Raw genomic sequence first — 12,976 nt, forward strand, 5'->3', positions numbered from 1 at the left:
ACAGGAAAAGGCGAGACTTTCTAACTAATCAACTTATAAAGGCGGTCACACTGTCCGTTTGCCCCGGGGACGGCAGGGCAGGCGGACCCCCACCCTGCCTACACACTCACGGCACACTTGCTTCACACACTGGGTGGACTAGGCTCAGCAGGCAGACTCGCAGGGCAGTCCTCTGATCTCTCTATACACCCATAAAACAGGCATTACACACATGAGAATCCAATAGAAATGGACCCATCAGACAGGGCCTCACACAGAAAATGAAGAACTCCGATACCCTTTTCACACTACTGAGCCCAGCTGTACTGTGATGGTCTGGAACCATAGTTGTTGGAACTGTCCTGGAAATATCAAAGCCAGCCCAGTATTGTTGAAAGTGTTAGAAACTAGTATAAGAACACTTGAAGTGGGAAGCAACACACACACTCTGTTAATATGACGGCCCTCTGACATCAGCCATATCTAAATGATGAAGCAGTGTGGGGTGTTGTCATACATCTGTAAATGGGATATGCATGTTGTGGAGGATATATAAATCTAGTACAGTAGCAGATTCAGTATCAGAGGTACAGTAGTGCTATGGTTGACCTCTGACCTGTTTGTTTCAGACCAGGAAGTTCCACCCTGGTCCACTATTGTCCATTTGACTGACGCATCAACTCCCAACAGGTTATATATATTTTTTAAAGATACTGTGTGTGTGTGTGTGATCCCCTATTGGTGAGTACATACTATTATAGGGTGAGTGAAGGGACTGTACTGAAATCTGGACTTAACATGTTGATGTACACATGACGTTATGACACGTAACATGGCTATGTTGCTTTACATATACAGCTAGGACACATACAGCTTCACCGCACAGGCCTCTTTATCAGGGTGATTCAGAGATCTGGAGCCAGAAACCATTCAGCCTCTCTGTACTGTAGCATCTCTCTTGCTCTCTCCAATACATGCTTTATTGACATGAATGGGTGGTTGCAGCTGTTAACCAAAGCCTATATATGAAGTATTACATAAATGAACAATATGTTTGAGCAACAAAAACAATCATACATTGAAAATACTTACACAAAAAAGAAAAACATTTGAGAAATGAAATCTACGAGGGCTCATGTGTATGACATGTTGGGATCTACTGTCTCTTTCATATTATGACAGACCATAACATCATCTGTAGCAAGATCTACTGTCTACGTTTTATCCGAACAAAATGGAGATTTTCCCTCAACAGGCAGTTTAAGAAATCCTGCAATTCTTTCTTTAAACTTCACCTGACCCACAGTACTTTCAAAGTCTCTCCTCTCTGACCTTCCATGTTTTTCTATGGCGTCCTGTCTCTATTCCCAGGCTATGGTCACTGAGTCCGTGCATTGTTAATGTCTTCCTTTGTTTTAATTTTTTGATTTTGACAAGATGTGTTAATTTGATATCTCTATTTAGAATTTGGTAACATTGAAGTTTGTGATTAAATTGAATTTTGTTTTGTATGTATGTATTTTGGTAACTGTTGAGTTCTTATATCCTCCTGGATTTGAATCTCTCTCTCTTCTCTCTCTCCTAGACACACCAGCATGCCTCTTCCTGACACTGATAACAGGCCAGGGTGAGAGAGACACACCACTCCCAACGGCCTCTGTCTAAGGAAGTGGATCCTGCAGATTGTCTATTCAGCTCTAAAAGACAAAGGCTTTTTAAAGATGTCAAACCAAGCATTGTTCATAAAACAGAACTACTGCTGCTTTACACTAACTACATTACAAACCCTGAAAGTTATATTACAGAAAGAACTCTTAACCTCACAGTACAGTTACGACTCCATTAAGTACCAAAATCTGCCAATTGTGGACATGTGAGAGCAATATTTTCCTGCCAGTGTCACTAACAGCTTTAGACAAACCAGAAAAGTGACAGCGTGACATGATTGTAGTAAAACAGAAAAGTGACATGATTGTAGTTTACTTTGACCGTGAGCCAACCTTTATTTAACTAGGCAAGTCAGTTAAGAACAAATTATTATTTACAATGATGGCCTAGGAACGGTGGGTTAACTGCCTTGTTCAGGGGCAGAATGACAGATTTTTTTTACCTTGTCAGCTCGGGGATTCGAATAAGCAACTTTTCGGTTACTGGCCCAACCACTAGGCTACCTGCCGCCCCTACAATTGGCACTCTATTCCCTATATAGTGCACTATTTTTGACCTGGGCCTATAGGGCTCTGGTCAAAATTAGGGCACTAGATAGGGAACAGGGTTCCGTTCTGGGACGCAGACCCAGCCTTCCCAGGCAGGAAAGATCTCGTTTTCTGTGCTGTGGCTGTGCAGGAAACTCAGCCATTCACCCAGACATATACTCCCATCCTGGACTGGGTGCTGTGGGAGTGATCGATCCTGTTAAGAGTCAGGAGGAGGGAGGGAGGGGTATAGGCTGCATCACCATCCCCCAAATAATAAGAATTACTTTATTTCCATCTTAAACACATAGACGTTAGATTCCTTCCTCTCTCTTTAATGTCTGATGAGATGAAATCTCTCTTTTCTTCTTTGTTGCCTGTCACATCCATTTAAAAAATAACAATATCAATATCACTGATTGTTTCGATTCATGTGAAAGGAGTTTCTTATTTTGATTGAGCTGGACCATGGCGTTCCCTACATTTGTCATTATGTACTATGATATATCTCATCTGAGTCTCTGCCCTCACGGCCCTGACACCCTTCCCTCCCTTCAAAATCTTCTCCTACCTTCCCACAACCCCCCATCGCTTTTCCTCTTTGGCCTGTATCATCTCAGTATTCTCTCATGTCCATTTTGATTATTCAGAGAAATAACAATTTGACTATATTCACTATTATGCTATGACTGTTTTACCTCTGGCTATGAATAATGTTATTCCTGGTGTCTTCTCAGACTGATATAGATATATATATGGTTGAAACAACATTGGAATACAGAGAAAGAATGAGGGAGATGTGAGAGTGATGTATCAACATCTATGGGGTCACAATGTATCATAGGCTGAAGGGCTAAAGAGTTCTCCTAAAAGTGTGAATTGTTTTTAGAGGCAGCACAAGACTTTGTAGTACAGTAGTATTGTACGGCCAGTATATTGTATCCACTGGCAAACAGACAGTGTTCAGGAGATATCCAGGAAGCTAGAAGAATCGGATGACAAACGTTTACCTCTGACCTCTCTGTTTATTTAAGCCTCTATAAATGATAAGAAACATCAGACTCCTGGAGACACAGATTCTTAATTACCCCTTTCATTGTGACATAATATTTCCCCTTTTTATGACTCTCTCAAATCTCAGCTATTGTTCTGAGACGAATACACATAATATGTTGATAGAGCCAGAAGTAGCTGGCGGGGTGTTTCCAGCTAAGAGGTATTGGGTGCGCTGGGTTGATGAGGATCAGGGGGGGGGTTAAGGGCCAAGGTGTCAACCTGGGTCTCCAGAAAACAAAGGAACGCAAAGCTGGAAGTCAGAGAGAGACAGTAGTGTGTGTGTGTGTGTGTGTGTGTGTGTGTGTGTGTGTGTGTGTGTGTGTGTGTGTGTGTGTGTGTGTGTATGTATGTGTGTGTGTGTGTGTGTGTGTGTGTGTGTGTGTGTGTGTGTGTGTGTGTGTGTGTGTGTGTGTGTGTGTGTGTGTGTGTGTGTGTGTGTGTGTGTGTGTGTGTGTGTGTGTGTGTGTGTGTGTGAGAGAGAGAGAGAGATAGGGCTGGAGTAGCTCTTTACTGAGCAGGAAGCTCTTACACAGCCTTTCTGTCATGGACCCTCTTCACCTTTTATCTATTAATAAATGAATAACAGTAGTGGGGAATCCCTCCAAGTAGGAATGATCTGTGGACAAGGGCATACAAAGTTCAGAGGGATATCAGGATGTTTATTGGTGTAGGAACTCAATTCATTTCTAACCAACCTGTTAAATGTGTAACAAAGTATATTTTATTAGGTTAGACAATAAACTCCAACCATTTGCCTCTTTTTATACTGTGGCAAGAAAAAGTATGTGAACCCTTTGGAATTACCTGGATTTCTGCATACATTGGTAATAAAATGTCATCTGATCTTCATCGTATCACAACAATAGACAAACACAGTCTGCTTAAACTAATAACACACAAACAATGATTCGTTCTCATGTGTTTTTTGAACACACTGTGTAAACATTCACAATGCAGGGTGGAAAAAGTATGTGAACCCTTGGATTTAATAACTGCTTGACCCTCCTTTTGCAGCAATAACTTCAACCAAACATTTTCTGTAGTTGTGGATCAGACCTGCACAATGGTCAGGGGGAATGATAGCAAGCTGTCCAGGCCACAAAGCAGCCCCAAACCATGATGCTCCCTCCACCATACTTTACAGTTGGGATGAGGTTTTGATGTTGGTGTGCCTTTTTTTTCTACACATAGGGTTGTGTGTTCCTTCCAAAAAAACTAAACTTTCTTTTTCATCTGTCCACAGAATATTTTCCCAGTAGCGCTGTGAAACATCCAGGTGATATTTTGCGAACTTCAGACGTGCAGCAATGTTTCTTTTGGACAGCAGTGGCTTCTTCCGTGTTGTCCTCCCATGAACACCATTCTTGTTCAGTGTTTTACGGATTGTAGACTCGTCAACAGAGATGTTAGCATGTTCCAGAGATTTCTGTAAGTCTTTAGCTGACACTCTAGATTCTTCTTAACCTCATTGAGCATTCTGCGCTGGGCTCTTACAGTCATCTTTGCAGGACGGCCACTCCTAGGGAGAGTAGTAACAGTGCTGAACTTTCTCCATTTATAGCCAATTTGTCTTAGAGTGGACTGATGAATATCAAGGCTTTTAGAGATACTTTTGTAACCCTTTCCAGCTTTATGCAATTCAACAATTCTTAATCTTAGGTCCTCTGAGATCTCTTTTGTTCGAGGCATGGTTCACATCAGGCAATGCTTCTTGTGAATAGCAAACTCAAATTTTGTGAGTGTTTTTAATAGGAGGAAGGAGGGCAATCTTAATAGCAAACTCAAATTTTGTGAGTGTTTTTAATAGGGCTGGGCAGCTCTAACCATCTTCAATCTCGTATCATCCAATTAGCTTTTGGAGAAGTCCTTAGCCTAGGGGTTCACATACTTTTTCAAACCTAGACTGTGAATGTTTAAATTATGTACTCAATATAGACAAGAAAAATACAATAGCTTGTGTGTTATTAGTTTAAGCACAATATGTTTGTCTATTGTTGTGACTGAGATGAAGATCAGATCACATTTTATGACCAATTTATGCAGAAATCCAGGTAATTACAAAAGGTTCACATACTTTTTATTGCCGCTGTAAATCGTTCGTATCCCATGATTCTCTGTTAAATGAGTTGTCAAGTAGGTTAATAGTTCCCCTGGTCGACCTCTCCAAATGTGTGTGTGTAATAAGACTTACCAACATCACCATAATGCGTAATCCGGTTATCTTCACCTCTGCCTCTTGGGAGGGAAAAAGACCGGTCACGTCCTACTGTATAACAACACAAAGTCCGGCAATAACGTAAGTGGAGGCGTGCGCTGTCGCGGTGGGAGCGTGTATAGGAAGGAGGGCAATCTTGTCCAGACTCTAATAAGAACCCAATGGCTCGCGCACGGCGGGCAGGAGCGCGTCAACACGACACGAGACACAAGTGGACGGACAAAACATCTCGAGACGCATTGCTGGAGGCAGGAATGGGATGAGATTCTGAGAATGCGATCAGGAGAATTCGTAGACGAGATATTTCACAGAGACGCAACAGTGAGGTAGGTGCGCGTCAGGTTTGCTATTGCTGAACTGCCCGGTGACTGGAGAGAGAGGCGGTAGGTAGGTAGGCGACTGGAAGCTCGAGAAACACCTGCAAAGACTGAGAACTATTTATTTTTCATTTATTGTGAACAGCATAAAGAATGATACATCTTAAACATTCTGGAAAGGAAAATAGTTTTCAAGTGTCATAAATTATTAAGGGAGTAATCAAAACATTAAAATACATAAGCAAGAGGATATAACAATACAGTAGAGATTAAAGTTCATTTTAAAGGGTCAACATGGATTTTTACAGAAGAACGCCGTCCCTGTACTTCCAGTGTGGATTTTGATCCATAATGGCCAACCTTGCTCTATAGAAACATTAAAACTCATTTACAACTCATGATCTGGAATGGACCACCACCAAGATTTAACCCCCATCATTCAAATGCATTTAAGTGCCCGAGACAGGGCTTGCTTAGTGGGCACAGTGGATCATTGAAGGTGTCCCCAATGAAGGTGTCCTCCTGGTGGGAAAGCCTGGCACGGCTTGGCCTGCTCGCTATCTTCACGTGGAGCTCCCTGGTCCAGGGGTGCGGGCCAGGCCCTGGGTACGGCAACCGCCCTAGGCCCAGGAAACTCACCCCCATGCCTTACAAGACCTCCTTCCCCAAACTTTCAGAGAACAACCTAGGTGCCAGCGGGAGGGTGGAGGGCAAGATCACACGTAACTCAGAACGCTTTAATGAACTGGTGTGTAACTACAACACCGATATTATCTTCAAAGATGAGGAGAAAACCCTTGCTGACCGCTTCATGACCAAGGTAAGACTGGTTGACAGACTGGGTCAGACAGTGTTTGTAATGGCTAATCAAGTACAATTATCTCCAGGTTTCAGTTTGATTTTGTAGGACATTTACTGTGTGACAACGTCAAGATCCCATCGACCCACTTGGTGCCCTTTCCATTGACCTGTTTAAGTCACTGGTCAGTCATGACAGTAATATAGTTACTATTAGACAAGCCAGTAGGTCCCTAGTATAATACCATAGGAGGATACTCTTTCAGTGCAGGGAAACGGGTTCTCTGTGCTAGCTCATAAGGGGAATCGCTCTGCTGGATGATTGATGAACTGCAGCAGGTAGTGGTATACATAGATTTTTAAAATCACTATTGTGACATTTTCAGGATTCATTTTCTCCAATCCACAACTTCAACTTGATAAACTGATGTTAATTCATTAATCACTTTCCCTGCATTTCCTATTTTGTTACTTGATAAAAGGCAATCAAATAAATAGTGGGCTGGATAGTTACTCACAAGGTGCTAAACCATAGAAACTTCAGTAATGGACAGTTTACAGTCTCTGGTTGAACTATTTTGGTGTGAACTTCTTGTTTAATCAAATAATTCTGTCCCAGGTGTCTAATTTTCCGGATGTAATTCAGGATGTAATTTAATATGACTCTGGGAGAATGTGTTCCAACTTGTGGGGATCATGTCCTCTCAATCTTTAACCAAAGTCTTTGTTGCTTGGTAATAAAACGATTCCTCTGGTTCTACTGCTCTGTGTGTGCATACTAGGAGGGACTCGTAGGTGAGGCCAGGCAGGTAAACTTGCATTAGAGTCAGGTTTGCCACATGACTAGGATTGCAAAGTTCCAGGAACTTTCAATAAATTCCCTGGTCATTCAGAAATCCTGGTTGGAGGATTCCAGATTTCCTGCTTATTCCCTCCTGATTCCGGGAATCCTCCAAACGGATTTAGGGAAAATCAGGGAATTGATTGAAAGTTCCCAGGATTTTTAAACTCTACATATGACCATTCAAATATGATCAGGAATTGAGGAGTTACGAAACAGGCACATCAGCACAGGAACACGGACCTCTCACATATGTCACATCTGACCTCTTTAGAATATCAAGGAAGCCACAGTGTGATGTTAGCATTTTGATTTGAGGCCGTGGAACAATAAACGTATTGTTATTTCTCTCAAATGGCTGGTATTCTCAACTTCTGATGTCAAGGGAGAATCGATCCATATACAAGAGGCATGTAATCTTGGACATGGGATATTTAAGACATACAGTAGGCCTACTGTAATCTTCAAACTAATTGTCAGATTCTTAAAATTCACCATCATTAGTAACATCAAGACTATCCTTCACAATTGAGCATAACAACATTTCTTCTGTAAATGCAGGCTACTCATGTGGTGATGCTTGGAGTTCAGTCTGTGTTCTTTCTTTTTTTTGAAGGAGTGTACAGTATGTGATGGAAATCTGTGGTTGAGTGTGTGTATGCCCTTTTGATTCCCAGTCTGAGGACCAGTGTGTATATGCGTGCATGTACCAGTGTGTGTGTGTGTGTGTGTGCAGTATGTGTGCATGTGCCCCTCTCTCTGGCCAGATGTGAAAGACGTTCTTTGTGTAGGGTTTGGACACTCCAAGGGGTCGCCTATACAAAATTCTCGCCTGCTGAAGTAATGGCACCGTCGGAAAAACCGACTATTGTAGTTCAATGACAATGAAACGCCTCTCTTCAATGGCATGGCGAGAAAAATGTAGGCAGTTTGTTTTGTATCCCTAGTTCTTTTCTCACTCTGGCTGAGTGCATGCCCATGCATTCCTCCCATCTGTATCTCTGCCCTCTCACTTAGCCTGGACCTGGCCTCTTAGCTGCTCTGCATCTCTCTTGCCAAGTCTCTCTCTCTCTGAAATATGGTTAACAAACTCTGTTCCAACCACAGAGATGTATAGAGATTGCAACGTTGTATCTGTGCCATTGTGGCATCTGTGACATCATCCATTTTAACGTAGTACAATTTTCTTCTTCTTTTGATGTTTAAAAAAAGTGTCAAGCTAATATTGGTGACTTACCGCCCCGTGCAGTGCTGGAGTCTTTCAATGATCTCTATACATCTCTATGGTTCCAATTCCTCGGGAATTGGGAATTTCAGGAGGCAATGCTTAAGAGCCTCTTAAAAGTTTGCCTCAGTTTGATGGTCTGTACAGTTAACCTATTACCTGTGAGAGTGTTATGTTGTATTAACCAGAGTACAGAGATTTAGGCTCTGACACGACATATTGTAAACTGCTATTGTGTGATATTACATTTTACATTTACATTTTAGTCATTTAGCAGACACTCTTATCCATGGCGACTTACAGGAAAAATTATGGTTAAGTGCCTTGCTCAAGGGCAGACAGATTTTTCACCTAGTCGGCACAGTGACCTTTCAGCGACCTTTCAGTTACTGGCCCAACGCTCTTATCTGCTAGGCTACCTGCCGCTACCTACCTACCTACCTGTGACATTCAAACATAATACAGTATGTATCATTGCAGCCCAGTAGTGGGTGTATATCTGGTGTTCACATTTCTGATAAAATGTCTCAGAGGTGCCACTGACTCACTGAATGGCCTTAATTATTCCCTCACCCAGCAGAAAAGGCCAAGGAATGTTCTAGAATGGCTACAGTAGCTTTGTGTTCTTATGTTCTGATTGTTTGAGAAAGGTTGGAGAGGGTGGCAATGGCCTTTAGTAGCTCTGAATACAGACAATTTAAATCTGATGATGTCAATGGAGAGACAAATTAGCCTGGTTCCAGATCAGTTTTTGTTGCAAGGTGGCATGATAGCAAAAAATGTTGGGGGACCAGGCTAGAGACAAATAACCTAGCGGGGATAATAGGAGGAATACAGTTAGTTGCAGTAGTGTTGTGGTTTTAGGTATTGAGTTACAAGGGGTTGAATGAGACTGTGAGTGAATGAATATATGGTCATTGTGGGTGAGGTAGACAACAGGCTCATATATACTCTCTGTCTCAAGCGGTTCCTTTTCCCTCATTAATGAATGATTAAAACAGTCTCTGGTACCTCCCCTCTCTCTAAGGGGGTTCATACACGTCAATAGTCCTGGAGTTGCTATCGACAGACCCGCCTATAATGCTGACAATACTTGCCAATTGCCTAATAATTCTCACGAGAATATGAGGGCTAATTTAATTGAGAGCAAATGAATGACTCTATTGGCATAGTAGATACATTATGACAGCATAGTTCAATTGAATGGTATCATATCATATTGTATGAATGAAATCTCTCCACCCCTCTCCATGTCCCTCAGCGCTGTAAAGACTGCCTCAACAAACTAGCCATAGCGGTGATGAACCACTGGCCTGGGACGAAGCTGAGGGTGACAGAGGCCTGGGATGAGGACGGCCATCACCCCCCTGACTCTCTTCATTATGAGGGACGGGCTGTGGACATCACCACGTCAGACCGCATCCCAGACAAGTACGGCATGCTTGCCCAGCTGGCTGTGGAGGCTGGCTTTGACTTTGTGTACTATGAGTCCAAGTACCATGTGCACTGCTCTGTCAAAGCTGGTAAGTCAAGTGGATATTAACTGGTATATTTAATACATGACAAATACATTATTTCCAGTGATTTGCCTTTGGATGTATTTTACATTTATTCCTGTCATTATTTTCATACATTCATGCATATCTTATGTCATATTATACCATATCAATGTTATTAACAAAATATAGTGTTTTAGTCATCTTACAGTAGGTCCTTCTCTATTGATTCCCCCCTCAGATCACTCTGTGGCGGTGGAGAAGGGGGGCTGTTTCCCAGGCTGGGCCCGGGTGACCTTGGCCGGAGGGGGACAGAAGACCCTGGCCTCCCTGGGGCCTGGAGACAGAGTGTTGGCCCTGTCTGGGTCAGGACACATCGTCCTCAGCCGCGTCCTTCTATTCCTACACCAAGACCATGAGAGCAGGTCCACTTTCCTGGTCCTGGCCACAAAAGATGGCCGCCGCCTAGCCCTCACTCCCCACCACCTGGTCTTCCTCGCACCCCATCACAAACTCCACTACAGTGAGTACAAGGCTCAGTTTGCCAGTAGAGCCAAACCGGGGGACTATGTACTCGTCCATGGAGCGGACGGCCGAGTACAACCATCCAGGATCGCATCTGTATCGCAGGAGGAAGGGATGGGTGTATACGCACCCCTGACTGAACACGGCACTCTGTTTGTGGATGGGGTGCTCGCATCCAGCTATGCACTTATAGAGGACCATAGACTGGCACACTGGGCGTTTGGGCCTCTGAGACTGCTGCTGTCATTCACCCAGCTGGTTAGGGGGGAGGGCACACTGGGAGCGCAGGTCACAGAGGCAGAGAGAGAGCACACGAAGAAGCCCACTCACTGCAACACTCAACACATTTGTGTGAATCAGACACTCAGCAGCCCAGGCGTGTATGTGAATACAAACACTTCAGACAGACAAAGCAGTTGGGCTGCTGTACCCATAAACAGAGACATTGAGGGGGGACACTGTGACTCTGTGCGAGAAAAGGTTTTGAGTGTGCACTGGTATGCTAGGCTGCTACACAGGCTTGGACAGTTCTTTCTAGACCCAAAGACATTTCATCATTAGGCTAAAGGCACTATAGGTTCAACTCTGGTGCCTGTATACTACTGATAATTGCTACTGTACTGTTACATTTCCACAGTGTCCTACTGATAATTGCTACTGTACTGTTACATTTCCACAGTGTCCTATAGATAATTGCTACTGTACTGTAACATTTCCACAGTGTCCTACAGATAATTGCTACTGTACTGTTACATTTCCACAGTGTCCTACTGATAATTGCTACTGTACTGTAACATTTCCACAGTGTCCTACAGATAATTGCTACTGTAACATTTCCACAGTGTCCTACAGATAATTGCTACTGTACTGTTACATGTCCACAGTGTCCTATAGATAGGGGGCGGCAGGTAGCCTAGTGGTTAGGGAGTTGGGCCAGTAACCGAAAGGTTGCTAGATTGTATCCCCGAGCTGACAAGAATCTGCCGTTCTGCCCCTGAACAAGGCAGTTAACCCACTGTTTCTAGGCCGTCATTGTAAATAAGAATTTGTTCTTTACTGACTTGCCTAGTTAAATGAAGGTTAAATAAAAAAATTGCTTCTGTTACACTTCCACGGTGTCCTACAGATAATTGCTACTGTACTGTAACATTTCCACAGTGTCCTACAGATAATTGCTATTGTACTGTTACATTTCCAGTGTCCTATAGATAATTGTTATTGTACTGTTACATTTCCACAGTGTCCTACAGATAATTGCTATTGTACTGTTACATTTCCACAGTGTCCTATAGATAATTGCTATTGTACTGTACCAATTCCACAGTGTCCTACAGATAATTGCTATTGTACTGTTACATTTCCACAGTGTCCTACAGATAATTGCTATTGTACTGTTACATTTCCACAGTGTCCTACAGATAATTGCTATTGTACTGTTACATTTCCACTTATGCTCCTATTTTTTCTACTGCCCTGTCTTTTACTAAAATGTTCAACCTTATGCACCCCGAAAGAGTATATTTGCATTTTACTCACCGGTAATTGCATTGTAATGTATTTATGTATTAATATTGTATTTCCTCTTTTACTTTCAGTAAATGTGTTGATGGTTGGTTTGGGTGCATGTAGAATCGGACTATGTCTTCAAAGATAATGCGTTCTAGAAGGCTTTTATACAAGTTCATTCCTGAGAGAAATGGACGCCATAATAACGGAATCATCATGTGTATTGTCAAGAATCTATTGCATGTGTATTGTCAAGAATCCATTGTATATGTGTATTGTCAAGAATCCATTGTACATGTGTATTGTCAAGAATCCATTGTACATGTGTATTGTCAAGAATCCATTGTACATGTGTATTGTCAAGAATCCATTGTACATGTGTATTGTCAAGAATCCATTGTATTTGTGTATTGTCAAGACTCTATTGTATGTGTATTGTCAAGAATCCATTGTACATGTGTATTGTCAAGAATCCATTGTACATGTGTATTGTCAAGAATCCATTGTATATGTATCTTATTTAGATAACATCTACAGTATAAGCCAACATAAAATGTGGGTTTCCTATATGCTTTATTATTCTAAAACAATGAGGAAATATGAGTATGTGCCAGAACAAATAAAAGCTTTATTTTTGTACCTTCTGAATCATAATATATAAATGTAGCAATTTATTGTAATTATTATAACTATGGCCTCATTTGTTATGTTGTCTTTTAAAAGTGTAATTAAACAAATAATAATGCATTATTGTGTAAGGTAAACCCTGCTTGTGTTCCTGTTTTACATGTAGATTCTTGCTGTTAAATCGTTCTGTCTCTCC

At 42.1% G+C, this 12,976-nt stretch overlaps 1 protein-coding gene across 1 annotated transcript; it reads left to right on the top strand.

The window, feature by feature from the left end:
* Positions 1–5,488: 5,488 nt before the first annotated feature.
* Positions 5,489–11,758, top strand: LOC139558010 (indian hedgehog protein-like). Its single transcript, XM_071373387.1, has 3 exons — positions 5,489–6,582; positions 9,888–10,149; positions 10,364–11,758. The coding sequence occupies exons 1-3, from the start codon at positions 6,160–6,162 to the stop codon at positions 11,206–11,208; spliced, it is 1,530 nt and encodes a 509-aa protein (XP_071229488.1). The 5' UTR covers positions 5,489–6,159; the 3' UTR covers positions 11,209–11,758.
* The last annotated feature ends 1,218 nt before the right edge of the window (positions 11,759–12,976 follow it).

Source organism: Salvelinus alpinus, chromosome 28, assembly GCF_045679555.1.
Source record: "Salvelinus alpinus chromosome 28, SLU_Salpinus.1, whole genome shotgun sequence".
Classification (NCBI taxonomy): Eukaryota; Metazoa; Chordata; class Actinopteri; order Salmoniformes; family Salmonidae; genus Salvelinus; species Salvelinus alpinus.

What these genes read in the sequence shown, in the direction of transcription:
- LOC139558010 (XM_071373387.1), top strand. Translation starts at nt 6,160, where the DNA reads ATGATCTGGAATGGACCACCACCAAGATTTAACCCCCATCATTCAAAT. An exon ending in CTGACCGCTTCATGACCAAG is followed by an intron (nt 6,583 to 9,887) that starts GTAAGACTGGTT and finishes CATGTCCCTCAG; the next exon opens with CGCTGTAAAGACTGCCTCAA. An exon ending in GCACTGCTCTGTCAAAGCTG is followed by an intron (nt 10,150 to 10,363) that starts GTAAGTCAAGTG and finishes TTCCCCCCTCAG; the next exon opens with ATCACTCTGTGGCGGTGGAG.